This window comes from Agelaius phoeniceus, chromosome 1 (assembly GCF_051311805.1).
Source record: "Agelaius phoeniceus isolate bAgePho1 chromosome 1, bAgePho1.hap1, whole genome shotgun sequence".
NCBI classification, from domain to species: Eukaryota; Metazoa; Chordata; class Aves; order Passeriformes; family Icteridae; genus Agelaius; species Agelaius phoeniceus.
Window position 1 is genome coordinate 155,611,597 of NC_135265.1, and position 27,152 is coordinate 155,638,748.

Here is a 27,152-nt window from a genome sequence, read left to right on the forward strand (position 1 = left end):
GTGCCTGTCCCGTGACGTCACTCCGTCCCTCCCCTCACGTCACTTCCGGGGCGTCGCGGCGCGTCCCCTCGACCTCGGCGATGGCGGCGCTGCGGGGCCTGCGGGGCCTCCCGGGGCTGCGGCTGCTCCCGGGCCCGGCGCGGCCCGGCCCGGCTCCCCCCCGCGCGCTGCTGCGCCCCGACCGCGGCCCCGCACACGGCCCCAGCACGGTGAGTGCGGCCCCGCCAAGGTCACGGCCCCGCTGAGGGCACCGCGCGGCCTCGGGGCCTGGAGCTGCCCTGCCCGGGGCTCACCGGGGCTGCCTGGGGGCTCTCGGTGCCTGCCCCGGTGTGCCCGGTGCTTCCGAGCCCTGCACGATGCCCCCGTTCCGCTCCCGGCCCCTCCCGGTTCTCGGTGCCCCCGGTTCCACCCCCGGCCCCTCTGGGTTCCCGGTGCTCCTCGGTGCCTGCCCCAGTGTGCCCGAGCCCCCCCATGGTGCTCCCGGTTCCCGGTGCCCCCGGTTCCACTCCCGGCCCCTCTGGGTTCCCGGTGTCCGCGGTTCCATTCCCGGCCCCTCCCGGTTCCCGGTGCTCCCCGGGGCTTCCTGGAGACTATCAGTGCTTGCCCCGGTGTGCCCGGTGCTTCCGAGCCCTGCACGTGCTCCCGGTTCCGCTCCCGGCCCCTCCCGGTTCCCGGTGCTCATCGGCCCTGCCTGGGGGCTGTCGGTGCTTGCCCCGGTGTGCCCGGTGCTCCCGAGCCCTTCCCGGTTCCCGGTGCCCCCGGTTCCTGCCCGAGCCCCGCACGGTGCCCCCGGTTCCTTTGCCCGTCGTGCTCAGGCGTTCCCGTTACCCCTCCCGGTTCCCGGTGCCCCCGGTTCTCCCGTTCCCCGCGGTGTCCCCGGCAGCTGTCCCCGCATGGTGCCCGGTGTCCCCGGTGCCTCCCAGCGCGCCCGCGGTGCCCTCTGCCCGCCCTTCGCGCTGCTCCCGCTAATTCCGGTATCCCCGGTACTCCCGCTATTCCTGTTCTCGGGAATTCCGGTATCCCCGTTATCCCCGCTCCTGGGAATTCCGGTATCCCCGCTGTTCCCGGTATTCCCACTGTTCCCGTTCCCGGTAATTCCGGTATTCCCGCTGCTCCCGCTGTTCCCGTTCCCGGTAATTCCGGTATTCCCGCCATCCCCGGTGTTCCCGCTGTTCCCATTCCCGTTATTCCCGCTGTTCCCGGTATTCCCGCTGTCCCCAGGACCTCCCCATTGCTTTTGTCCCCCCCGAGCCTTGGGGTCCCTGGAGCCCCTGTCCCCACCCCGGTCTCACTGTCCCACCCCACGTGTCCGTGTCCGTGTCCCCCCCAGGTGTCCCTCACCTGTCCCTGTGTCCCCCCCAGGTGTCCCTCACCTGTCCCTGTGTCCCCCCAGGTGTCCCTCACCTGTCCCTGTGTCCCCCCCAGGTGTCCCTCACCTATCCCTGTGTCCCCCCAGGTGTCCCTCACCTGTCCCTATGTGTCCCCCCAGGTGTCCCTGTGTCCCCCCCAGGTGTCCCTCACCTGTCCCTGTGTCCCCCCCAGGTGTCACTCACCTGTCCCTGTGTCCCCCCAGGTGTCCCTGTGTCCCCCCCCAGGTGTCCCTGTGTCCCCCCAGGTGTCCCTCACCTGTCCCTGTGTCCCCCCCCAGGTGTCCCTCACCTGTCCCTGTGTCCCTCCAGGTGTCCCTGTGTCCCCCCAGGTGTCCCTCACCTGTCCCTGTGTCCCCCCAGGTGTCCCTCACCTGTCTCTGTGTGTCCCCCCCAGGTGTCCCTGTGTCCCCCCCAGGTGTCCCTCACCTGTCTCTGTGTGTCCCCCCCAGGTGTCCCTGTGTCCCCCCCAGGTGTCCCTCACCTGTCCCTGTGTCCCCCCCAGGTGTCACTGTCGTCGTTCCCGGGCCGTCCCCGTTCCCGGTGGTCCCTGGCCGTGCTGGGGGCGCTGGCGGGGGGGGGGTCCCTGGCCGTGGCCCTGTCCCTGTCCCTCGGGGGGGGCCCCGTGAGCGCGGGGGAGCTGGAGCTGCACCCCCCGAACCTGCCCTGGAGCCACGGCGGCTTCCTGTCAGCGCTGGACCACGCCAGGTGAGGGAAATTGGGGAAAAATGGGGAAATTGGGGGGTCCTGGGGGTCCCTGTCAGCGCTGGACCACGCCAGGTATGGGAAAATGGGGGAAAAATGGGGAAAAATGGGGAAATTGGGGGGGTTTGGGGGTCCCTGTCAGTGCTGGACCACGCCAGGTGAGGGAAAATGGGGAAAAATGGGGAAAAATGGGGAAATTGGGGGGTCCTGGGGGGGTTTGTGGGGTCCCTGTCAGCGCTGGACCACGCCAGGTGAGGGAAATTGGGGGAAAAATGGGGAAAAATGGGGAAATTGGGGGGGTTTGGGGGTCCCTGTCAGCGCTGGACCATGCCAGGTGAGGGAAATTGGGGGAAAAATGGGGGAAAATGGGAAAAATGGGGGGGTTTGGGGGTCCCTGTCAGCGCTGGACCATGCCAGGTGAGGGAAATTGGGGGAAAAATGGGGGAAAATGGGAAAAATGGGGGGGTTTGGGGGTCCCTGTCAGCGCTGGACCACGCCAGGTGAGGGAAAATGGGGGAAAAATGGGGAAAAATGGGGAAATTGGGGGGTCCTGGGGGGTTTGGAGGTCCCTGTCTGCTCTGGACCATGCCAGGTATGGGAAAAATGGGAAAAAATGGGGGAAAATGGGGAAATTGGGGGGGTTTGGGGGTCCCTGTCAGCCCTGGACCACGCCAGGTATGGGAAATTGGGAAAAATGGGGGAAAATGGGGAAATTGGGGGGGTCCTGGGGGTCCCTGTCAGCCCTGGACCACGCCAGGTATGGGAAAAATGGGAAAAAATGGGGAAACTGGGGAAAATCTGGGGGGGTTTGGGGGTTCCTGTCTGCATTGGACCACGCCAGGTATGGGAAAAATGGGGAAATTGGGGGGTCCTGGGGAGATTTGGGGTCCCTGGAGCACAGCAGGTAATGGGGCTGGGGGGATTTGGGGTCTTTACAGGGATTTGGGGTCTCTACGGGGATTTGGGGTCTCTGGGGCACAGCAGGTAATGGGGCTGGGGGGATTTGGGGTCCCTGTGGGGATTTGGGGTCGCTGGGGGATTCCTGGAGGGTCTGAGCCCCTGTCCCCTCAGTGTGCTTGGGGGTGGTTCCAGGTGTGTTTTGGGGTCATTTTGGGGCTTTTGGGGTCTGTACCCCTGAAATTTGCACAGGGTGTTCCAGTGTGTTTTGGGGTCATTTTGGGATTTTTGGGGTCTGTACCCCTGAAGTTTGTGCAGAGTGTTCCCGGTGTGTTTTGGGGTCATTTTGGGATTTTTGGGGTCTGTAACCCCACTGTGTCCCCATGGTGTCCACGGGGGGTTCCAGGTGTGTTTGGGGTGATTTTGGGGTTTCTGGGGTGATTTTGGGGTCTGTAACCCCTCCTGTCCCCCAGTATCCACAGGGGGTTCCAGTTGTACCGCCAGGCGTGTTTGGGGTAATTTTGGGGTGATTTTGGGGTGATTTTGGGGTCTGTTTATCCCCCAGTATCCACAGGGGGTTCCAGGTGTGTTTGGGGATTTTGGGGTAATTTTGGTGTCCGTCTGTCCCGCAGTGTCCGCAGGGGGTTCCAGGTGTACCGCCAGGTGTGTTAGGGTTGTTTTGGGGTGATTTTGGGGTAATTTTGGTGTCCGTCTGTCCCGCAGTGTCCGCAGGGGGTTCCAGGTGTACCGCCAGGTGTGCTCTGCCTGTCACTCCATGGAGTATTTGGCTTTCCGGAACCTCATCGGCGTCACCCACACCGAGGCCGAGGCCAAGGCGCTGGCGGAGGAGGTGACACCGGGAGCCCTGTGCCACCCCCAGTGTCCCTTTGCTGCCACCTGCCCTGTCCCAGTGTCCCTGTCCTGCTGTCCCCGGTGTCCCTGTGCTGCCACCCCTGCTGTCCTCACTGTCCATGTCCTGCTGTCCCCAATGTCCCAGTGTCCCTGTCCTACTATCCCCAGTGTCCCTGCCCTGCTGTCCTCAGTGTCCCTCACCCTGTCCCCAATGTCCCAGTGTCCCCCTGTCCTGCTGTCCTCAGTGTCCCCAGTCTGCTGTCCCCAATGTCCCAGTGTCCCCCTGTCCTGCTGTCCCCAGAGTCCCCCTGCCCTGTCCCAGTGTCCCCCTGTCCTGCTGTCCCCGGTGTCCCCAGTCTGCTGTCCCCAGTGTCCCAGTGTCCCTGTGCTGCCACCCCTGGTGTGCCACTCTCCATGTCCTGCTGGCTCTATCCCAGTGTCCCCCTGTCCCTGTCCTGCCATCCCCAGTGTCCCCACCCTGCTGTCCCTGATGTGTCACTGTCCCTGTCCCACCATTCCCAGTGTCCCACCTCAGTGTCCCCATGCCACTGTGCTGCTGCTCCTGGTGTCCCCGTGGCCCTGTCCTGCCACCCCTGATGTGCCACTGTCCCTGTCCTGCCATCCCCAGTGTCCCCACCCTGCTGTCCCTGATGTGTCACTGTCCCTGTCCTGCCCTCCCTGCTGTCCTGGTGCCAGTCTGCTGCCATCTCCAGTGTCCCCCACACTGCTGTCCCCAATATTCTGCTGTCCCTGTCCTGCCACCCCTGGTGTCCCCAGTGACCTTGCTGTCCCTGATGTGTCACTGTCACTGTCACTGTCCTGCTGTCCTTGGTGTCCTGCTGGCTCCACCCCAGTGTCCCCCTGCCCCTTTCCTGCCATTCCCTGTGCCCCTGTCCGGCTGTCCCCAGCTCACCTGTCCATATCTCACCTGTCTGTGTGTCACCTGTCACAGGTGGAGGTTCAGGACAGCCCCGATGAGAACAGGGAGATGTTTATGGGGACCCTGCTGTCCCTGTCCCTGCTGTCCCTGTGTCTCACCTGTGTCTCAGCTGTCCCCGTGTGTCACCTGTCCCAGTCTCTCACCTGTCTGTGTGTCACCTGTGCAGGTGGAGGTTCAGGACGGCCCTGAAGAGAACGGGGAGACGTTCATGGGGGCCCTGCTGTCCCTGTCCCTGCTGTCCCTGTGTGTCACCTGTCCCTGTCCCTGTCCCTGCTGTCCCTGTGTGTCACCTGTCCCTGTGTGTCACCTGTCTGTGTCTCACCTGTCCTTGTCTCACCTGTGCAGGTGGAGGTTCAGGACGGCCCCGATGAGAACGGGGAGATGTTCATGGGGACCCTGCTGTCCCTGTGTGTCACCTGTCCCTGTGTGTCACCTGTCTGTGTCTCACCTGTCCCTGTGTGTCACCTGTCCCAGGTGGAGGTTCAGGACGGCCCCGATGAGAACGGGGAGATGTTCATGGGGACCCTGCTGTCCCTGTCCCTGCTGTCCCTGTCCCTGTGTCTCACCTGTGTCTCACCTGTCCATGTCTCACCTGTCCCCGCAGGTGGAGGTTCAGGACGGCCCCGATGAGAACGGGGAGATGTTCATGGGGACCCTGCTGTCCCTGTCCCTGCTGTCCCTGTGTGTCACCTGTCCCTGTGTGTCACCTGTCCCAGTGTCTCACCTGTCTGTGTGTCACCTGTGCAGGTGGAGGTTCAGGACGGCCCCGATGAGAACGGGGAGATGTTCATGGGGACCCTGCTGTCCCTGTCCCTGCTGTCCCTGTCCCTGCTGTCCCTGTGTGTCACCTGTCCCTGTCCCAGTCTCTCACCTGTCCCTGTGTGTCACCTGTCCCTGTGTGTCACCTGTCCCTGTGTGTCACCTGTCTGTCTCTCACCTGTCCATGTCTCACCTGTCCCTGCAGGTGGAGGTTCAGGACGGCCCCGATGAGAACGGGGAGATGTTCATGCGTCCCGGGAAGATCTCGGATCATTTCCCCAAGCCCTACCCCAACCCCGAGGCTGCGCGGGCGGCCAACAATGGAGCCCTGCCCCCCGACCTTAGCTACATCGTCAATGCCAGGTGAGGATTTGGGGGGCTCTGGGGGGGCTCTGGGGGGCTATGGGGTCACCCCAACAATGGGGCCCTGCCCCCCGACCTCAGCTACATCGTCAATGCCAGGTGAGGATTTGGGGGGCTCTGGGGGGCTCTGGGGGGCTCTGGGGTCACCCCAACAACGGAGCCCTGCCCCCCGACCTTAGCTACATCGTCAATGCCAGGTGAGGATTTGGGGGGCTCTGGGGGGCTTTGGGGTCACCCCCACAATGGAGCCCTGGCCCCCGACCTCAGGTACATCATCAATGCCAGGTGAGGGTACAGGGACAGCCAGGTGAGGCTTTGGGGGGTCCTGGGGGGCTCTGGGGTCGCCCCAACAATGGGGCCCTGCCCCCCGACCTCAGGTACATGGTCAGTGCCAGGGGAGGGGGGTCCTGGGGGGTCCGGGGGGGCTTTGGGGTCACCCCACAATGCATTGACCCCACTGATCCCATTGATCCCGTGGATCCCATTCCCACCGATCCCAATGATCCCATTGATCCCGTTATTGATCGTGTTATTGATCCGTTATTGGTCTGTTACTGATCCCATTAACCCTTCAGGCACGGGGGTGAGGATTACGTGTTCTCTGACCCCATTATTGATCCATTATTGATCTGTTATTGGTCTGTTACTGATCCCATTAACCTTTCAGGCACGGGGGTGAGGATTACGTGTTTGCCCTTCTGACTGGGCACTGTGACCCTGTTATTGATCTCTTATTGATCCCATTGATCTGTAATTAACCCTTTAGGCACGGGGGTGAGGACTATGTGTTCACCCTGCTCATGGGGCACTGTGACCCCATTATTGATCCATTATTGATCCCATTGATCTGTAATTAACCCTTTAGGCACAGGGGCGAGGATTACGTGTTCGCCCTGCTCACGGGGTACTGTGACCCCATTATTGATCTGTTATTGATCCGTTATTGATCCATTATTGGTCTGTAATTAACCCTTCAGGCACGGGGGCGAGGATTACGTGTTCGCCCTTCTGACCGGGTACTGTGACCCCATTATTGATCAGTTATTGATCAGTTATTGATCCCTTCAGGCACGGGGGCGAGGATTACGTGTTCGCCCTGCTCACCGGGTACTGTGACCCCATTATTGATCTGTTATTGATCCGTTATTGGTCTGTAATTAACCCCTCAGGCACGGGGGCGAGGATTACGTGTTCGCCCTGCTCGCCGGGTACTGTGACCCCATTATTGATCCATTATTGATCTGTTATTGATCCGTTATTGATCCATTATTGGTCTGTAATTAACCCTTCAGGCACGGGGGTGAGGATTACGTGTTCGCCCTGCTCACCGGGTACTGTGACCCTGTTATTGATCCGTTATTGATCAGTTATTGATCAGTTATTGATCCCTTCAGGCACGGGGGCGAGGATTACGTGTTCGCCCTGCTCACCGGGTACTGTGACGCCCCCGCTGGGGTCTCTCTGAGGGAGGGGCTCCATTACAACCCCTACTTCCCTGGCCAGGCCATCGGCATGGCCCCCCCCATCTACGACGAGGTGCTGGAGTACGACGACGGTACGGGGGCCTGGGGGGGCTTGTGGGGGCCTTGGGGGGTCCTGGGGGGCTTAAAGGGGCCTTGGGGGGGTCTGAGGGGAGGCTGAGGCTCCTGGGGGGGTCTGCAGGGGAGTCCTGGGGGATTTGGAGGGTCCTGCTGGGGTTGGGAGGGGATTGGGGGGCTGGGGGTGCCCTGGGGGGGTTTGAGGAGGTCCCTGGGGGCTTTGACCACACCGGGTATTGGGGTGGTCCTGGGGTCTGGGAGTCCCAGTGGGATCTGTGGGGTTCAGAGGGTCTCACTGGTATCTGTGGGGTTCCTGGGGGTCTCGGGGGTCCCAGTGGGGTCTCACTCCTCCCGTGCCCCCCCAGGGACCCCGGCCACCATGTCCCAGATTGCCAAGGACGTTTGCACCTTCCTGCGCTGGGCGGCCGAGCCCGAGCACGACCACCGCAAAAAGATGGGGCTCAAGGTGGGGCTGGGGGCTCAAGGTGGGGCTGGGGGCTCAAGGTGGGGCTGGGGGGGCTCAAGGTGGGGCTGGGGGCCCAGGGTGGGGCTGGGGGGGCTCAAGGTGGGGCTGGGGGCCCAAGGTGGGGCTGGGGGCCCAGGGTGGGGCTGGGGGCTCAAGGTGGGGCTGGGGGGGGCTCAAGGTGGGGCTGGGGGCCCAAGGTGGGGCTGGGGGCTCAGGGTGGGGCTGGGGGGGCCTCAAGGTGGGGCTGGGGGCTCATGGTGGGGCTGGGGGAGGCTCAAGGTGGGGCTGGGGGCTCAAGGTGGGGCTGGGGGCTCTGGGGGGGGCTGGGGGCTTCCTGGGGGTCTCAGGGTGGCTTGGGGGGGCTCAGGGGTGCTCAGGGTGGTTCTGGGGTGCTCAGGGGTGCTCAGGACCCCCCTGACCCCGCTGTCCCCCCCAGCTGCTGCTGATCTCGGGGCTGCTGACGCCCCTGCTGTACTACATGAAGCGACACAAGTGGGCGGTGCTCAAGAGCAGGAAGATGGTTTATCGGCCCCCCAAGTAGGGCCTGACCCCAAAATCGGCCCTGGGGGGGCCCCCCGAGCCCCCGGGCCCCCCCACGGCACGGGGGGAGCCCCCCCAGGAGGGGCATTGGGGGGTCCCCACCCCCCCTCGTGTTCGAGCCCAGCCTCGGCCCCCGCGGGGCTGCAGGGGGGGAATAAAGGCTGGGGTTCCACAGAACAGAAACACGAGCAGGGCTCGGTCTGTCCGTCTGTCCTGGGGCCACTCTGTCCTTCCTGTGGGGATGGGGCTGTCCTGGGGCTGTCCTTCCTGTGGGGCTGGGTCTGAGGCTGTCCTGGATGTGGGGCCAGGAGTGGGGCTGGGGCTGTCCTGGGTCTGTCCCTGATATGGGGCTGGGGCTGGGGTGGGTGTGTCTGTGGTGTGGGGCTGTGTCTGTCCTTGCTCTGTCATGGCTGTGGGGCTGGGAGTGGGGCTGGGTCTGTCCTGGGTCTGTTGGGGCTGTGGGGCCAGGTCTGTCCTTGGTGTGGGGCTACGTCTGTCTGGGGTGTGGGTCCAGCCGTGCCCAGGCTGTCCCCAGGCCATGCTGGTGCCATGGGTCAGTCTGTGGGTCAGACCATGGGTCAGTCTATGGGTCAGTCTTTGCCCAGGCCATGCCAATGCCCTGGGTTGGTCAGTGTGTGGGTCAATGTGTGGGTCAGTCTGTCTGTGGGTCAGTCAAGCTGTGGGTCAGGTTGTGGGTCAGTCTGTCTGTGGTCAGTGTGTAGGTCAGTCAGTGTGTGGGTCAGTCTGTCTGTGGGTCAGTCTATGGGTCAGTCTGTGGGCCAGTCTGTCTGTGGGTCAGACCATGGGTCAGTCTATGGGTCAGTCTGTCTGTGGGTCAGTCTGTGGGTCAGTCTGTGGGTCAGACCATGGGTCAGTCTGTGGGTCAGACCATGGGTCAGTCTGTGGGTCAGTCTGTGGGTCAGTCTTTGCCCAGGCCCTGCCCAGCCCAGGCTGTGCCGGTGCCGTGTCCCCACTGCAGCCCTCGCTGGCTTTGGGGTCTCATTCAGTGCCAGCTCCCCTTGACCCATCCTGGGAGTGACCTCTGACCCTGACCCTGTCCCTGTCCCCATGCCAGGAGTGACCTCTGTCCACTCGTTGTCCCCATCCCTGTCCCCATGCTGGGGTGACCCCTGTGTCCCTGTCCCCACACCAGTGGCCGTGCCAAAGTGATCCCTGTGTCCCTGTCCCCACACTGGGGCTGTCCCTATGTCCCTGTCCCCACGCTGCTGGCAGTGCCAGGGGTGTCCCTGTCCCCATGCCAGGTGTGTCCCTGTGTCCCTGTCCCCATGCCAGTGGCTGTGCCAGGGTTGTCCCCGTGTCCCTGTTCCCACACCGGGGCTGTTCCCATATCCCTGTCCCCGTGTCGCTGTCCCCACGTGGGTGGCAGTGCCAGGGGTGTCCCTGTCCCCATGCCAGAGGTGTCCCCGTGTCCCTGTCCCCACGCGGGTGGCAGTGCAGGGTTGTCCCCGTGTTCCTGTCCCCACGCGGGTGGCAGTGCCAGTGCCAGCCTGTGACACTCAGTGGCTTTATTGGGCCCCCCGCGGGTCCCGGGGCCCCCCGGTGGCCCCTCCACGCCCCGAGGCCGTCCCAGTGTCCATCCTTGGCTCTGTCCATGTGTCCATCCTGTCAGTCTGTCCCTGTGTCCTCTCTCTCCATCCCCGTTGGACGTGGCCCCTCCCGGAGCCCTCAGGCGTTTCCGGCCCGGTGCCAGCTCTGTCCATCTGTCCGTCTGTCCCTCGGTGTCCCCGGGGGGGGGGTCAGTGGCAGTTCTGGCACCGGGGGTGGCACCTCTGGCCATTGACGTTGCAGCGACAGCCACCGCTGGTGTCACCGGGGCCCTGCGGGGACAGGGGAGGGGTCAGCTGGGGTCACTCTGTGTCCCCCCCTCACCCTGGGGTCACCCTGGGGTCACTCTGTGTCCCCCCCATGCTCGGGGTCACCCTGGGGTCACTCTGTGTCCCCCTCCTCACCCTGGGGTCACCCTGGGGTCACTCTGTGTCCCCCCCATGCTCGGGGTCACCCTGGGGTCATTCTGTGTCCCCCTCCTCACCCTGGGGTCACCCTGGGGTCACTCTGTGCCCCTCTCCTCACCCTGGGGTCACCCTGGGGTCATTCTGTGTCCCCCCCACACCGTGGGGTCACTCTGTGTCCCCCCTCACCCTGGGGTCCCCCATCATCTCAAGACCCCCAGCACAGCCCTTGGTGACCCCTCCTCATCTCAGACCCCCTCGAGACACCCCCAGGACCCCCCCCGGATCCCTGCTCACCCCAAACCCCCCCGGGTCCCCCCCTCACCGCCGGTCCCCAGCGGGGTCCCTTGGTGACCCAGCAGATCTCGGTCTGGCACACGGTGCAGCGGATCCAGTCGCACCCGTCCTTCTTCTGCACCACGATGTGGCACGTGGGGCAGTGCATGGCCTCGCCCCGCTGCACCAGCGTCTGGGGAGGGGTCCGGAGGGGGGGTCAGGGCCACGGGGACCCCTCCGGACCCCCCCTAGCCCCCCCCCGCACCCACCCACCCCACCTGCAGCACCCCCGCACCCACCTGCAGCATGTCCCGCGTCTGGCGAGCGGCCGCGTCGTGCAGCGCCCGCAGCTGCAGCTCGTCCTGGTACTGCCGGCAGTTCTGGCCCTCGTGGATGGCCTGGGGGGGCCGGGGGGGTCAGTGCGGGACCCCCGGGACCCCCCCCCCGGACCCCCGCGGGACCCCCCCGGGCTGACCTTGCACAGGAGGCAGTTGAGGGCCCCGCAGACCGGGCACCGGAACTCGTTCACGGCGTCCTCGTAGAAGCACCAGCCCGGGCAGTCCCGGCCCCGGCAGTGGAAACTGTTCCGGCTGCGGCGCTCGGCCAGCGCCAGCCCCCGCGCCAGGAACCGCGCGTGCTCCTCGGGGGACAGCAGCTGCGACATTGGGGACATTGGCGACATTGGGGACACGACATTGGGACCCCTGAGTCACCCGCCCTGAGCCAGCGCCAGCCCCCGCGCCAGGAACTGCGCGTGCTCCTCGGGGGACAGCAGCTGCGACATTGGGGACATTGGCGACATTGGGGTGATGGCATTGGGACCCCTGAGTCACCCACCCTGAGCCAGCGCCAGCCCCCGCTCCAGGAACTGTGCATGTTCCTCGGGGGACAGCAGCTGCGACACTGGGGACATAGGGGGGGATGGCACTGGGACCCCCTGAGTCACCATCACCCACCCTTGGGGACCCTGGGCCAGCCCCCATGCGGGCTCCTCAGGGGACAGCAGCTGGGGACACGGGGACATGAGAGAGGTGGCCTTGGGGACCCCTGAGCCACTGTCACCCAGCCTTGGGGACCCCCAAGTCTCTGTCACCCACTCCATGGGGACCTCCTGAGTCACTGTCACCCTCCTTTGGGGGCCCCATGTCACTGTCACTCACTCCGTGGGGACCCCTGAGTCATCAGCTCCTGCGCCAGGGGTGGCTTTGGGACCACTGAGTCAATGTCACCCACCCATGGGGACCCCCTGAGTCACTGTCACCCACCCTTGGGGGACCCCCAAGTCACTGTCACCCACCCTTGGGGACCCCCTGAGTCACTGTCACTCACCCTTGGGGACCCCCTGAGTCACTGTCACCCAACCTTGGGGACCCCAGCCCTACCCCAGGGGACAGCCCAGTCCCCTGGGAGCCCCCCCGCGCGGGGGTGGCTGTGACCCCCCCGGTCCCTCTCGGTCCCTCCCGGTCCCCCCGTCCCCTCCCGGCGCGCACCGCGCGGATCTCGCGCTCCTGCAGGTGGCTGCCGCAGGCGTAGGTGACATCGCGGAAGGGACAGGCCACCACCGGCTCCTCGCTGAAGTTGATCACCTGCCGCAGGCACTCCCTGGGGACAGCGGCGACACCGGGGCGGGGATGAGGGACACCGGGGGGGGGGCACTGGGGGGCTCAGGGACACCGGGGGGGTGAGGGACACCGGGGGGTGAGGGACACTAGGGGGGGCTGAGGGATGGTCACTGGGATGGAGTGGGGGTAGTGGTCATGGGATGGTCACTGGGGTGTCAGGGGTGGTCACTGGGATGGTCACTGGGGTGGTGTGGGGGTGTCAGGGATGGTCACTGGGGTGGTCACTGGGGTGTCAGGGGTGGTCACTGGGGTGGTGTGGGGGGCAGGGGTGGTCACTGGGGTGGTCACTGGGGTGGTCACTGGGATGGTCATTAGGATGGTCACTGGGGTGGTGTGAGGGTGGTCACTGGGATGGTCACTGGGGTGGTCACTGGGATGGTCACTGGGATGGTCACTGGGGTGGTGGTGTGGAGGTGTCAGGGGTGGTCACTGCGGTGGTCACTGGGGTGGTGTGGGGGTGTCAGGGGTGGTCACTGGGATGGTCACTGGGGTGGTGGTGTGGAGGTGTCAGGGGTGGTCACTGCGGTGGTCACTGGGGTGGTGTGGGGGTGTCAGGGGTGGTCACTGGGATGGTCACTGCGGTGGTCACTGCGGTGGTCACTGGGGTGGTGTGGGGGTGTCAGGGATGGTCACTGGGGTGGTCACTGGGGTGTCAGGGGTGGTCACTGGGGTGGTGTGGGGGGCAGGGGTGGTCACTGGGGTGGTCACTGGGGTGGTCACTGGGATGGTCATTAGGATGGTCACTGGGGTGGTGTGAGGGTGGTCACTGGGATGGTCACTGGGGTGGTCACTGGGATGGTCACTGGGATGGTCACTGGGGTGGTGGTGTGGAGGTGTCAGGGGTGGTCACTGCGGTGGTCACTGGGGTGGTGTGGGGGTGTCAGGGGTGGTCACTGGGATGGTCACTGGGGTGGTGGTGTGGAGGTGTCAGGGGTGGTCACTGCGGTGGTCACTGGGGTGGTGTGGGGGTGTCAGGGGTGGTCACTGGGATGGTCACTGCGGTGGTCACTGCGGTGGTCACTGGGGTGGTCACTGGGGTGGTGTGGGGGTGTCAGGGGTGGTCACTGGGATGGTCACTGGGGTGGTCACTGGGGTGGTGTGGGGGGCTTGGGGCGGCTCTTGGGGCCGGTCACTGCAAGGGGGGGGGTCAGTGGTCACTCTGGGGCCAAGGGATGCTGGGACCGCTCATGGCAATGGGGAGGGGGGGGTCCCCAGCGCTGGGTCACTCCAAAGGTGGGTGGGGGGTCCTGGGGGTGTCCCAAGGGTCCCAGGTGTATCCCAGGTGTGTCCCAGTCTATCCCAGGTGTATCCCCGGTGTATCCCAGCTGTGTCCAGGTGTGCCCAGGTGTATCCCAGGTCTATCCAGCTGTGCCCAGGTGTATCCCAGTCTGTGTGTCCTAAGTGTGTCCCAGGTGTGTCCTAAGTGTATCCCATGTGTGCCCAGATGTGTCCCAGGTGTATCCCAAATGTGCCCAGATGCGCCCAGGTGTATCCCAGTCTATCCCACCAGTATCCCTGTGTTGCCCACGTGTGCCCAGGTGCCCCCAGGTGTATCCCAGGTGTGCTCAGGTGTATCCCAGGTGTATCCCAGTCTATCCTGGTGTATCCCAGGTGTATCCCAGCTGTGTCCAGGTGTGCCCAGGTGTATCTCAGGTCTATCCAGATGTGCCCAGATGTGCCCAGGTGTATCCTGGTCTATCCCAGCTGTATCCCTGTGTTGCCCACATGTGCCCAGGTGTATCCCACGTGTGTCCCGTTGAATCCCAGTCTATCCCAGGTGTGTCCAGGTGTATCCCAGGTCTATCCCGGTGTATCCCGGTCTATCTCGGGTGTGCCCAGGTGTATCCCAGGTATATCCCAGGTGTGTCCCAGGTGTATCCCAGATGCGCCCAGGTGTATCCCGGTCTATCCCAGCTGTATCCCTGTGTTGCCCATGTGTGCCCAGGTGTATCCCAGGTGTGTCCCGTTGAATCCCAGTGTATCCCAGTCTATCCCAGGTGTGCCCAGGTGTATCCCAGGTGTATCCCAGTCTATCCCGGGTGTGCCCAGGTGTGCCCAGGTGTATCCCAGGTGTGCCCAGGTGTATCCCAGGTATATCCCAGGTGTATCCCAGGTGTGTCCCGTTGAATCCCACTGTATCCCAGTCTATCCCAGGTGTGCCCATGTGTGCCCAGGTGTATCCCAGGTCTATCGCGGTGTATCCCAGTCTATCCCGGGTGTGCCCAGGTGTGCCCAGGTGTATCCCAGGTGTGTCCCGTTGAATCCCAGTGTATCCCAGTCTATCCCAGGTGTGCCCAGGTGTATCCCAGGTGTGTCCCGTTGAATCCCAGTGTATCCCAGGTATATCCCAGGTGTATCCCAGGTGTGCCCGGTGCGCCGGTACCGGCAGAAGCTGTGCAGGCAGTCGCGCAGCAGCACGGCCCGGCCCGCCGGCACCTCCTGCAGGCAGATCCCGCACTCGAGCGGCTCCGGGTTCAGCACCAGCCCCGCCTCCTCCGCCCGCAGCAGCTGCGCCAGGTTCTGCTGCCGCTCCGCCTCCAGCGCCTGGGGAAAAAAACCGGGAAAATGGGCAAAATGGGAAAAAAACCGGGAAAAATGGGAAAAAAACCCGGGGAAAATGGGAAAAATGGGAGCAGCAGCTGTGCCAGGTTCTGCTGCCGCTCCGCCTCCAGCGCCTGGGGAGAAAAACCGAGAAAATGGGAAAAATGGGAAAAAAACCGGGAAAAATGGGAAAAAACCCCGGGGAAAATGGGAAAAATGGGAGCAGCAGCTGTCCCAGGTTCTGCTGCTGCTCTGCCTCCTGCGCCTGGGGAGAAAAACCGGGAAAATGGGAAAAATGGGAAAAAAAACGGGAAAAGTGGGAAAAAACCCCGGGAAAAATAGGGGAAAAATGGGGATAAAACCCAGGAAAAATACGAAAACGGGAGCAGCAGCTGCGCCAGGTTCTGCTGACGCTCCGCCTCTGGAGCCTGGGAATGGGGGAAAAAATGGAGAAAACGGGAAAAATTAGAAAAATGGAAAAAATGGGAAAAATTGTGAAAAAAATGGGGAAAAATCCCAGGAAAAATGGGAAAATGGGAGCGGCTGCACTAGGTTCTGCTGACGCTCCACCTCCAGTGCCGGGGAATGGGGGAAAAAATGGGGAAAATGGGAATAATTGGAAAATGTGTGTCCTGTCACGCTGATCCCATACCCCATTGATCTCATACCCCATCGATCCCATACCACATTGATCCCATATCCCGTGGATCCCATAGATCCCATTGACCCTGGTGACCCCATACCTGCTGGCACTGGTGGGTCCCATTGCACTGATCCCATAGATCCCACTGATCCCAAATCCCATAGACCCCATACCCTAAGCAGTACCTGCTGGCACTGCCATTCCTGTCGCCTTGATCCCATATCCCATAGATCCCATTGACGCCACAGCCCCCATACCCACTGGCACTGCCGCGTCCCACCACACTGATCCCATATCCCATTGATCCCATACCCCACAGATCCCATAATCCCCCTACCTGCTGGCACTGCTGTGTCCTGTCACACTGATCCCATAGATCCCATATCCCATAGATCCCATTGACCTCACTGCCCCTGTACCCGCTGGCACTGCCAGGTCCCGTCGCGCTGATCCCATATCCCATTGATTAATCCCATAGACCCCACTGACCCCATAGCCCCCATACCTGCTGGCACTGTCATGACCCATCGCGCTGATCCCATTGATTCCCATATCTCATTGATCCTATAGATCCCATATCCCATAGCCCCCATACCTGCTGGCACTGCTGGGTCCTGTCATCTTGATCCCATAGATCCCATATCCCATTGGTCCCACAGACCCCACAGTACCTGCTGGCACTGCCGGGTCCCGTCGCGCTGATCCCATAGATCCTATAGATCCCATATCCCATAGCTCCCATACCTGCTGGCACTGCCGGGTCCTGTCACGCTGATCCCATAGATCCCTATATCTCATTGATCCCATAGATCCCATAGCTCCCATATCCCATAGCTCCCATACCTGCTGGCACTGCCGGATCCCGTCACGCTGATCCCATAGATCCCTATATCTCATTGATCCCATAGATCCCATAGCTCCCATATCCCATAGCTCCCATACCTGCTGGCACTGCTGGGTCCTGTCACGCTGATCCCATATCCCATAGCTCCCATATCCCATTGATCCCATATCCCATAGCTCCCATATCCCATTGATCCCATATCCCATAGCTCCCATATCCCATTGATCCCATATCCCGTTGATCCCATATCCCATATCTCCCACATCCCATAGCCCCCATACCTGCTGGCACTGCCGGGTCCCGTCGCGCTGATCCCATTGATCCCATATCCCATAGCTCCCATATCCCATAGATCCCATATATCCCATAGATCCCATAGCTCCCATACCTGCTGGCACTGCCGGGTCCCGTCGCGCTCCCTCTGCAGCCGCCGCAGCTCGGCGGGGTCGGGGCGGTGCCCCCCGGGCACACGGTACCCCTCGGGCCGGGGGGCGCTGCACATCTCACAGCCCGGCCGGGTGGGCTTGTTCAGGAACGTGCACTGGGGGCACGGCCAGCCCTGGGAACGGGAATGGGATTGGGAATTATTGGGATTGGGATTGGGAACGGGGCACATCTCACATCCCAGCTGGGTGGGCTTGTTTAGGAACGTGCACCAGGGGCACAGCCAGCCCTGGGATTTGGAACGGGATTGGGAATTATTGGGATTGGGAATTATTGGGATTGGGAACAGGGCACATCTCACAGCCCAGCCGGGTTGGCTTGTTCAGGAACGTGCACCGCAGGGACGGCCAGCCCTGGGAATGGGAATGGGATTGGGAACAGGATTGGGAACAGGATTTGGGCTGGGGGCACAGCCAGCCTGCCTGGGAATGGGAATGGGAACAGGATTGGGATTGGGAACAGGGCTGGGATTGGGAATGGGATTGAGAAGGCGGCTGGGGGCATGGCCAGCCTGCCTGGGAATGGGAATGGGAACGGGATTGGGAATGGGATTGGGAACAGGAACAGGGCACATCTCACAGCCCGGTCAGGTGTGGGTGGGCAGTGCCTGGGGGCTGTGTCCACCCTGAAACACTGGGACTGGGATCAGGGACTGGAATCAGGATCAGGGATCAGGATGGGGATCAGGGATGGGGATCAGGACAGGACCCCCCCGTACCTGCTCAGGTGAGGGTGGGCGGGGCTCAGGGCCCGTGGGCGGGGTCCCCGCGCTGTCCCAGAGCTGCAGCGAGTCCAGGTGATCCCGGATGTCCCCAATGTCCATCCGCTCCGGGGGCTCCTCGGGGACACGGCCTGGGGACAGCCGGACACGGGAGGAAGGAGATGGAGAAAAGAGAAGGAAGGAACAGGAGCAGGTGGAGGAGAATGATGAAGAAGGAGCAGGATGATGAAAAACAAACAGGAATAGTGTGAGGATGAGGAGGAAGGAACAGGATGAGGAAGCAAGAGAAGCAGGAGGAAGATGAGGGTGAGGAGGAAGGGACAGGAGGATGGTGACAAAGGCTCTGTCAGCCGTACCTGGGCCAGGTAAGGAAAGTGCAGGAGCAGCAGGATGAGAAACAAGCAGGAGCAGGAGTAGCAGGAATGAGGATGATGAAGAAGAAGCAAGAGCAAGAGCAGCAAGAGGAGGAATAAGCAAGAGCAGGATGATGAAGGAGGACAATGAGGAAGGGGCAGGAGCAGCACCATGAGAATGGTGAGGAAGGAGCAGGCTGAGGATGATGAGGAAGGAGCAGAAGCAGGAGCAGCAGGCTGATGGTGGTGAGGAAGGGGCAGGCTGAGGATGATGATGAGGAAGGAGCAGGACAATGATGAAGGAGCAGGAGCAGGAGCAGGCTGAGGACGATGCTGAGGAAGGAGCAGGCTGAGGATGATGAGGAAGGAGCAGAAGCAGCAGCAGGCTGAGAATGGTGAGGAAGGAGCAGGCTGAGGATGATGATGAGGAAGGAGCAGGCTGAGGACGATGATGAGGAAGGAGCAGACTGAGGATGATGATGAGGAAGGAGCAAACTGAGGATGATGATGAGGAAGGAGCAGGCTGAGGATGATGCTGAGGAAGGAGAGGGCTGAGGATGGTGAGGAAGGAGCAGGCTGAGGATGATGCTGAGGAAGGAGCAGGGTGGGGACGCTGCTGAGGAAGGAGCAGGCTGAGGATGATGATGAGGAAGGAGCAGGCTGAGGACGATGATGAGGAAGGAGCAGACTGAGGATGATGATGAGGAAGGAGCAGACTGAGGATGATGATGAGGAAGGAGCAGGCTGAGGATGATGCTGAGGAAGGAGCAGGCTGAGGCCGCTGCTGAGGAAGGAACAGGCTGAGGCTGATGCTGAGGAAGGCTCCAGCCCCGTACCTGCTCCCGGTGCTCCATCCCCGTGTCCGTCCCCGTCCCCGTGCAGCCCCGTGGCGTGCAGCAGCTCCTGCGCCTGCAGCTCCCGCTGCCGCTCGGGGCCCGCCGGGGCCGGGGCCGCTCCTGGAGCCGGGGCCGCTCCCGCTGCTGCTCCAGGGGCCGCTCCCGGGGCCGCTCCCGGTGCCGGTGCCGGTTCCGGCGGCGGCCGTGCCGAGAGGAGGAAGAGGAAGGCGGGGTCGCCGTCGCGGCGGATGCCGTAGGAGGCCAGGCTGCGCCCGTCCCGGCACAGGCTCTGCCCGATGATCCAGCGCTGTGCCGAGGGCGGGAACCCGTACTCGCGGAACACCTGGGGATCGGGGGGATCACGGGGGATCGGGGGGATCCTATGGGATCAGGGGGAACCCGTACTCGCGGAACACCTGGGGATCGGGGGGATCACGGGGGATCGGGGGGATCCTATGGGATCAGGGGGAACCTGTACACCCAAAACATCTGCAGGGACAGGGATCCTATGGGATTGGGGGCACAAGGGGAACCTGTACCCATGGAACACCTGAGGGATCAGAGGGGATCGGGGGGGATCCTATGGGATCTGGGGGGAACCTGTACTTGTGGAACACCTGGGGATGAGGGGGGATCATACGGGATCAGGGGGATCCTATGGGTTCAGGAGGAACCTGTACAACCAAAACACCTGCGGGGATCAGGGGGATCCTATGGGATTGGGGGGACAAGGGAACCTGTACCTGTGGAACACCTGGGGGATCGGGGGGGATCCTATGGGATCAGGGAGGATCAGGGGGGAACCCCTACTCATGGAACACCTGGAGGATCAGGGATCACAAGGGATTGGCGGGGATCCCATGGGGGATCCTGGGAGAACCTGGAGAAATCCTGGGAGATCCCAGGGAGATCCTGAGGGATCCTGAGGGAACCCTGGGCAGATACTGGGGGAGATCCTGGGGAGAGCCTGGGGGCAATCCCAGGGGACATCCTGGGGGAGATCCCAGGTGAGCTCCCGGACAAAAACCCCAGGGGAGATCCCAGGGGAGCTCCAGGTGAGCCTCAGGTGAGCCCTGGGTTAGATCCGGGAGAGATCCCATATGGGACCCCAGGTAAAACCCCAGGTGAGATCCCAGGTGACACCCCAGGGATCCTGGTCCTGCAGAGCAGGAGCTGGCCTGGCTCCCAGGTGACCCCATTCCCCCCAGGTGACCCCAGGTAATCCTGGGTGACCCCAGGTGGCCCCAGCTGACCCCAGGTGGTCCCAGGTGGTCCCAGGTGATCCTGGACAACCTCAGTGGCCTCGAATGACCCCAGCTGACCTGCGGGTGGCCCCAGGTGTCCCCAGGTGTCCGTACCTGCTCCTTGAGGGTGCCGATGGTGATGTGGGGCTGCACCCGCAGGGTGATGCTGGCCGAGGATGTGGCGTCCTCCACCCCCACCGGCATGCTGGGATGTATGGGATATACGGGATATATGGGATATATGGGATATATGGGATTGGGGTTAGGGGTGTGGGTACGGCATGCTGGGAGCCAGGGGGAGAGATAATGGGATATGGGATATATGGGATTTGGGATTTAGGATATGGGATATATGGGATATATGGGATATATGGGATATATGGAATATATGGGATATATGGATATGGGATATATGGGGTATATGGGATGTATGGGATATATGGCATATATGGCATATATGGGATTGGGGTTTGGGGTGTGGGGTGTGGGTACGGCATGCTGGGAACCAGGGGGAGAGACAATGGGATATATGGGATATATGGGATATATGGGATATATGGGATTGGGGTTTGGGATTGGGATATGGGATATGGGGTGCAGGATATGGGATTGGGATTTGGGACTGGGGATTGGGGTACGGCATGCTGGGAACCAGGGGGAGAGACAATGGGATATATGGGATTGGGGTTTGGGGTGTGGGATATGGTATATGGAATATGGGATTGGTTTGTGGGGTGTGGGTACGGAATGCTGGGAACCAGGGGGAGAGACATAATGGGATATATGGGGTTTGGAGTATGGGGTTTGGGATATGGGATTGGTGTTTGGGATACAGCATGCTGGGAATGGGGCAGAGATAATGGGATATATGGGATATATGGGATATATGGGATATATGGGTTATATGGGATATATGGGATTGGGATTTGGTACAGCATGCTGGGAATGGGGCAGAGATAATGGGATATATGGGATATGGGATAATGGGATATGGGATTTGGGATATGGGATTGGGGTTTGGGATTTGGGGTGTGGGGTTTGGGGTTTAGGTATGGCATGCTGGGAAGGGGGAGAGACATAATGGGATTGGGGTTTGGGATTGGGGTTTGGGATTGGGGTTTGGGGATTGGGATTGGGGTATGGCATGCTGGGAACAGGGAGAGATAATGGGATTGGGGTTTGGGATTGGGGTTTGGGATTGGGGTTTGGGGATTGGGATTGGGGTATGGCATGCTGGGAACGGGGAGAGATAATGGGATTGGGGTTTGGGATTGGGGCTGGGATTGGGGTTTGGGATTGGGGATGTAGGCTATGTGGTGTGGAGTTTGGGGTGTGGGGTACAGCATGCTGGGAATGGGGAGAGATAATGGGATATGGGATATGGGATATGGGATATGGGATATGGGATATGGGATATGGGATATGGGATATGGGATTGGGATTGGGGTTTGGCATGCTGGGAACATGGGAGGTAACGGGATGATGTTGATGAGGAAGGCAGGGGGAGAGGATGAGGATGAGGATGAGGACAAGGGTGATGATGATGATGAGGATGAGAAAGGCAGTGGGTGGGGATGAGGATGACGATGAGGGTGATGAGGATGGGGAAGGCAGGGGCAGAGGATGAGGATGAACATGGGGATGATGAAGATGAGGAAGGCAAGGGCAGACGATGATGATGAGGAAGGCAGACGATGGGGATAAGGATGATGACAATGAGGAAGGCAGAGGATGAGGATGACAAGGAAGGCAGGGGCAGAGAATGGGGAGATGAGGATGACAATAATGAGGAGGAAAGCAGAGCATGAGGATGAGGAAGGCAGAGGACAGGGATGAGGATGATGATGATGATGATGATGCTGAGGAAGGCAGAGCATGGGGATGAGGGTAATGAGGATGATGACGATGAGGATGATGAGAAAGGTAGAGAAAAGGGGATGAGGATGACAATGATGAGGGTGGTGAGGATGAGGAAGGCAGGGGCAGAGGACAGGGATGAGGAAGACAATGATGAGGATGATGACGATGCTGCTGAGGAAGTCAGAGCATGGGGATGAGGATGATGGGAATGAGGATAATGAGGATGAGGAAGGCAGAGGCAGAGGATGGGGATGAGGATGACGATGAGGATGATGAAGAAGGCAGAAGATGAGGATGATAAGGAAGGCAGAGGACGGGGATGAGGATGACAATGATGAGGATGATGAGGATGATGAAGAAGGCAGAGGATGAGGATGATAAGGAAGGCAGAGGATGGGGATGAGGATGACAATGATGACGATGATGAGGGTGATGAAGAAGGCAGGGGATGAGGATGAGAGTGACGAGGATGATGAGGGTGATGAAGGCAGAGGATGAGGATGAGGATGAGGAGGAAGGCAGAGGCAGAGGATGGGGATGAGGATGACAATGATGAGAATGATGAAGAAGGCAGAAGATGAGGACGATAAGGAAGGCAGAGGACGGGGATGAGGATGACAGCGATGAGGATGATGAGGGTGATGAGGAAGGCAGAGGATGAGGATGACGAGGAAGGCAGGGCCAGAGGACGGGGATGAGGATGAGGATGAGGATGGTGATGCTGAGGAAGGCAAGGCAGGCTCCCCACCTGAGGTGGCCCCCGGGCGCGTCCCTGTGGCGCAGGCTCACGCTCAGCTCCGCGTGCCGCCGGGCCAGCGCCACCGCGCTCTGCGCTGCTACCGCCTCGTCCCCAAAGGTGATGGCCTCGGCCAGCCGCAGGGCCAGCTCCTCTGGGGACATGGGGACACGGGGATGGCACCCAGAGTGGGCAGGGGGACACACAGGGACACACAGGGACACACAGGGACATGGGGATGGCATCCAGAGTGGGCATGGGGACACGCAGGAACACACAGGGACACACAGGGGACACATGGGGACACGGGGATGGCACCCAGAGCGGGCATGGGGACATGGGGATGGCACCCAGAGCGGGCATGGGGACACATGGGGACACACAGGGACACACAGGGACACACGGGGACACACAGGGGACACACAGGGGACACGGGGATGGCACCCAGAGCAGGGAGGGGGACACACAGGGACACACAGGGGACATGGGGATGGCACCCAGAGCGGGCATGGGGACACGCAGGAACACATAGTGGACACACAGGGACACGGGGATGGCACCCAGAGTGGGCATAGGGACACACAGGGACACACAGGGGACACACAGGGGACACACGGGGATACAGGGATGGCACCCAAAGAGAGCATGGGGACACACTGGGACACACAGGGACACACAGGGACACACAGGGGACACGGGGATGGCACCCAGAGCAGACATGGGGACACACAGGGACACACAGGGACACACAGGGGACACACAGAGACACACAAGGATACAGGGATGGCACCCAGAGCGGGCATGGGGACACACAGGGACACAGGGATGGCACCCAGAGCGGGCATGGGGACACATGGGGGACACTGGGAACACTGAGGGTGACACCCCCCAACCCCTCAGAGTGGGCATGGGGACACCAGGGTGACACTGCTGGGTGGCACCCCCAGCCCCGGGGCAGGACTGGCCCATGGGGACACTGTGGGGACAGGAGGTGACCCCAGGGGAGGTTCCGGGGGCATTTCAGGGAATGTCCCCCTGGGAAGGGCTGTCCCCCCGCCATCCCTGCACAGGTGGCACTTGGGGACAGGCTCAGGTGGCCCTGGTGTGTCCCAGACTCCAGGACAGGCCGGGGTGGCCCTGGGGTGGCCCTGGTGTGTCCCATGGCCAGGGTGGCCCTGGGGTGGCCCTGATGTGTCCCACCCCGAGTTCCTGGCGTGTCCCTGGTGTGTCCCTGGCATGTCCCTGGCGTGTCCCTGGCGTGTCCCAGCCCAGTCCCCATGTCACCTGTCTGGGCCAGCTCCAGGACCTGCGCCTCCTCCGCGTCCTGCTCGGGACCCTCGGCCGGTGGCACCAGCGATGTCCCCGCGGGCGGTGGCACCAGAGATGTCCCCGTGGGTGGTGGCACCAGCGATGTCCCCGTGGTGTCGCCCTCGGCGGCTGCGGGAGCACGGCAGGGACGGGGCTGTCGCTGCTGTCACCACTGTCCCCGCTGTCCCCACTCTTCCCACTGGCACTACTGTGCCCCGTCCCCAGTGTCCGCCAATGTCCCCAATGTGCCCAATGTCCCCTTGGTGTCCCCAATGTCCCCAATGTCCCTAATGTCCCCAGTATCCCCAATCCCCCCAATGTCCTCATGTCCCCAATGTCCCCAGTGTCCCCTCAGTGTCCCCAATGTGCCCAGTGTCCCCTCAGTGTCCCCAGTGTCCCCTAAGTCCCACCTCTCTGTGCCTCCCTGAGGGAGCTGCTCAGCACCGTGTCCCCAATGTCCCCCAGTGTCCCCAAGTCCCCCAATGTCCCCAGTGTCCCCAATGTGCCCAGTGTCCCCTTGGTGTCCCCAATGTCCCCAATGTCCCCAGTATCCCCAATCCCCCCAATGTCCTCATGTCCCCAATGTCCCCCCAGTGTCCCCAATGTCCCCTCAGTGTCCCCAGTGTCCCTGTCCCACCTCTGCATGCCTCCCTGAGGGAGCTGCTCAGTACCCAATGTCCCCAGTGTCCCCAGTGTCCCCCAATGTCCCAATGTCACCAGGGTCCCTGATGTCCCCATGTCCCCCCATCCCCAATGTCCCCAACATCCCAATGTCCCCCCAGTGTCCCCAGTGTCCCCAATGTCCCTGATCCCCACAGTGTCCCCAATGTCCCCAGTGTCCCCCAATGTCCCCATATTCCCAATTCCCCCCGTGTCCCCAATGTCCCCAGTGTCCCCATGTCCCTGTCCCACCTCTCCGTGCCTCCCTGAGGGAGCTGCTCAGCACCATGTCCCCAATTCCCCAGTGTCCCCAATGTCCCTCCAGTGTCCCCAGTGTCCTCAATGTCCCCAATGTCCCCCCAGTGTCCCCACTGTCTCCAATCCCCTCAATGTCCCCAATGTCCCAATGTCACCAGGGTCCCTGATGTCCCCATGTCCCCCCATCCCCAGTATCCCCAATCCCCCCAATGTCCCCCCAGTGTCCCCAGTGTCCCCATGTCCCTGTCCCACCTCTCTGTGCCTCCCTGAGGGAGCTGCTCAGCACCGTGTCCCCAATGTCCCCAGTGTCCCCAATGTCCCCCCAGTGTCCCCAATGTCCCCCCAGTGTCCCCATGTCCCTGTCCCACCTCTCTGTGCCTCCCTGAGGGAGCTGCTCAGCACCGTGTCCCCAGTGTCCCCAGTGACCCCAATGTCCCAATATCCCCAATGTCCCCAGTATCCCCAATCCCCCCAGTGTCCCCAATGTCCCCATGTCCCTGTCCCACCTCTCCGTGCCTCCCTGAGGGAGCTGCTCAGCACCGTCCACCACTGCTGGGCCTCGCGCTCCTCGGGGAACCTCAGTGCCACCACCTCCTGTGCCACTGTCCCCGATGGTGGCTCCGCTGCTGTCCCCGCTGCTGTCCCCAGCGCTGTCCCTGCTGGTGTCCCCGATGGTGTCCCCAATGTCCCTGCTGGTGTCCCCAGCGCTGGCAGCTGCAGCTCGTGGCTGGCGGGGCCACACACGCGGTAGGAAACGTCCCGCAGGTCACACTCTGCCAGGGGCTGGGGACAGCAGGGGACAAGGGCAGAGGGGACAGGGACAGAGATGGGACAGGGATGGGGACAGGAGGGTACAGGGACAGTGGGGACAGGGACAGAGGGGACAGGGATGGGGACAGGGATGGGAAAAGATGGGACAGGGATGGGACAGGGATAGGGATGGAACAATGATGGGGACAGGGACACAGAGACAGGGATGGGACAGGGACAGGGATGGGGACAGGAATGGGACAGAAGGGGACAGGGACAGGGATGGGGACAGGAGGGGACCGGAACAAGGATGGGACAGGGATGGGGACAGAGGGGACAGGGATGGGGACAGGGACAGGAGGGGACAGGTGTGGGGTCACCATGGGGTCACCACAGGCTCGGGTCACCCCCTGACCCACTGGGAGAGCCCGGTCACCCCTGGGGTCCCCTGGTCACCCCTTTGAGTGCCCTGGTCACCCTTGGGACACTTTGGGTGCCCTCAGACCACCCTCAGGGTGCCCCTGGCCACTTTGGAAGGGTTCTGCTCACTTTTGGGGTGCCCTGAGCCTCTCACTGTCCCTGTCCCTGTCCCTTGTCCCTGGCTGGGGGTGACACGGGACAATCCCAGGGTTCCTGCCCTTCCCAAACCTCCCAGGACTCCCCAAAGCCCGGGACCCTCCAGGGACCCCGTGGCCCCTCGAGGGGAGACAGTCCCTGGGGACAATCACATGGTGACAATCCCGAGGGGACAATCCCATGGTGACAATCACAGGGGACAATCCCGGGGACAATCCCACGGTGACAATCACAGGGGACAATCCCGGGTAATTCCCATGGGGACGATCCCGGGGGGACAATCCCATGGGAACAATCCCGAGGGACGGTCCCAGGTATTTCCCATGGGGACAATCCCATGGGACAATCCTGGGTACAACCCCGGGGGAAAAAAATCCCGGGGGACAATACCAGGGGGACAATCTCACGGTGACAATCCAGAGGGGACAATTCTGGGGGACAAATAACGGGGGACAATCCCATGGGGACAATCCCGGGTCATTCCCATGGGGACAATCCCGGGGACAATCCCATGGTGACAATCCCATGGTGACAATCACAGGGGACAATCCCGGGGGGACAATCCCATGGTGACAATCCCGGGGGACAATCCCACGGTGACAATCCCGGGGGGACAATCCCGGGTCCCCAATCCCGGATCCCCCCCGGGTCAAACCCGGTTCCCCCCCCCGTTCCCTCCGGGCTCTCGGGCCGCGCCCCCCCAACCCCCCCCCCCCATTTCCCCGCCCCCTCCCCTCCCCCCGACCCCCGGGGCGCCCCCCGGGCCCCTCCCCCGCCCCCTCCCCTTCCCCTCACCGCGCCGCCCCCCGCCTCCGCCCGCCGCAGCGCCAGGCGGAAGCGGCGCCGCCCGTCGGCTCCCGGTTGCACGCTGAGCTGCAGGCGGAGCGCGGCGCCGGCGGCGGCGGCGGGCAGCAGGCGGCAGGGCGCGGCCAGCTCGGCCCGGGCCGCCATCAGCACCGTGGCAAAGGCGGCGGCGGCCGGGCCGGGCCCGGGCGCTCCGGGCGCCGCCATGGCGGCCCCGCCACTTCCGGCCTCCCGCCCGCGCGGTCCGGTCGACAACGGGGTCCCCTCCGGGGGAGCGGG

At 62.5% G+C, this 27,152-nt stretch overlaps 2 protein-coding genes across 4 annotated transcripts; one reads left to right on the top strand and one right to left on the bottom strand.

Moving 5' to 3' along the window:
• Positions 1-24: 24 nt before the first annotated feature.
• On the top strand, positions 25-8,610 carry CYC1 (cytochrome c1). Its single transcript, XM_077190029.1, has 7 exons — positions 25-209; positions 1,873-2,075; positions 3,693-3,819; positions 5,726-5,883; positions 7,278-7,438; positions 7,787-7,887; positions 8,324-8,610. The coding sequence occupies exons 1-7, from the start codon at positions 81-83 to the stop codon at positions 8,426-8,428; spliced, it is 984 nt and encodes a 327-aa protein (XP_077046144.1). The 5' UTR covers positions 25-80; the 3' UTR covers positions 8,429-8,610.
• Positions 8,611-9,938: 1,328 nt separating this feature from the next.
• Positions 9,939-27,133, bottom strand: SHARPIN (SHANK associated RH domain interactor). 3 transcript variants are annotated; one of them, XM_077189997.1, is made up of 14 exons: positions 26,865-27,125; positions 25,250-25,526; positions 23,802-23,954; positions 22,530-22,671; positions 20,036-20,126; positions 18,678-19,020; positions 17,486-17,619; positions 16,712-16,882; positions 14,679-14,839; positions 12,164-12,275; positions 11,149-11,328; positions 10,973-11,071; positions 10,723-10,866; positions 9,939-10,265 (listed from the first exon to the last, which is right to left on the bottom strand). In XM_077189997.1, the coding sequence occupies exons 1-14, from the start codon at positions 27,078-27,080 to the stop codon at positions 10,185-10,187; spliced, it is 2,304 nt and encodes a 767-aa protein (XP_077046112.1). In that variant the 5' UTR covers positions 27,081-27,125; the 3' UTR covers positions 9,939-10,184. The 3 variants fall into 3 exon arrangements, with proteins under 3 accessions (XP_077046112.1, XP_077046123.1, XP_077046119.1); XM_077190008.1 differs by lacking the exons at positions 25,250-25,526; positions 26,865-27,125 and adding an exon at positions 24,738-24,766; XM_077190004.1 differs by lacking the exons at positions 9,939-10,265; positions 10,723-10,866; positions 10,973-11,071; positions 11,149-11,328 and adding an exon at positions 11,368-11,448 and having other exon boundaries at positions 26,865-27,133.
• Between the last annotated feature and the right edge of the window lie 19 nt (positions 27,134-27,152).

Excerpts from the sequence above, each read along its gene's own strand:
- CYC1 (XM_077190029.1), top strand. The coding sequence starts at position 81 with ATGGCGGCGCTGCGGGGCCTGCGGGGCCTCCCGGGGCTGCGGCTGCTC. Across the intron at positions 5,884-7,277 it reads AGCTACATCGTCAATGCCAG|GCACGGGGGCGAGGATTACG; the intron begins GTGAGGATTTGG and ends TGATCCCTTCAG. Across the intron at positions 7,439-7,786 it reads GGTGCTGGAGTACGACGACG|GGACCCCGGCCACCATGTCC; the intron begins GTACGGGGGCCT and ends GTGCCCCCCCAG.
- SHARPIN (XM_077189997.1), bottom strand. The coding sequence starts at position 27,080 with ATGGCGGCGCCCGGAGCGCCCGGGCCCGGCCCGGCCGCCGCCGCCTTT. Across the intron at positions 17,620-18,677 it reads GGATGGAGCACCGGGAGCAG|GCCGTGTCCCCGAGGAGCCC; the intron begins GTACGGGGCTGG and ends GGCTGTCCCCAG. Across the intron at positions 10,266-10,722 it reads GACCCCGCTGGGGACCGGCG|GGCCCCGGTGACACCAGCGG; the intron begins GTGAGGGGGGGA and ends CTGTCCCCGCAG.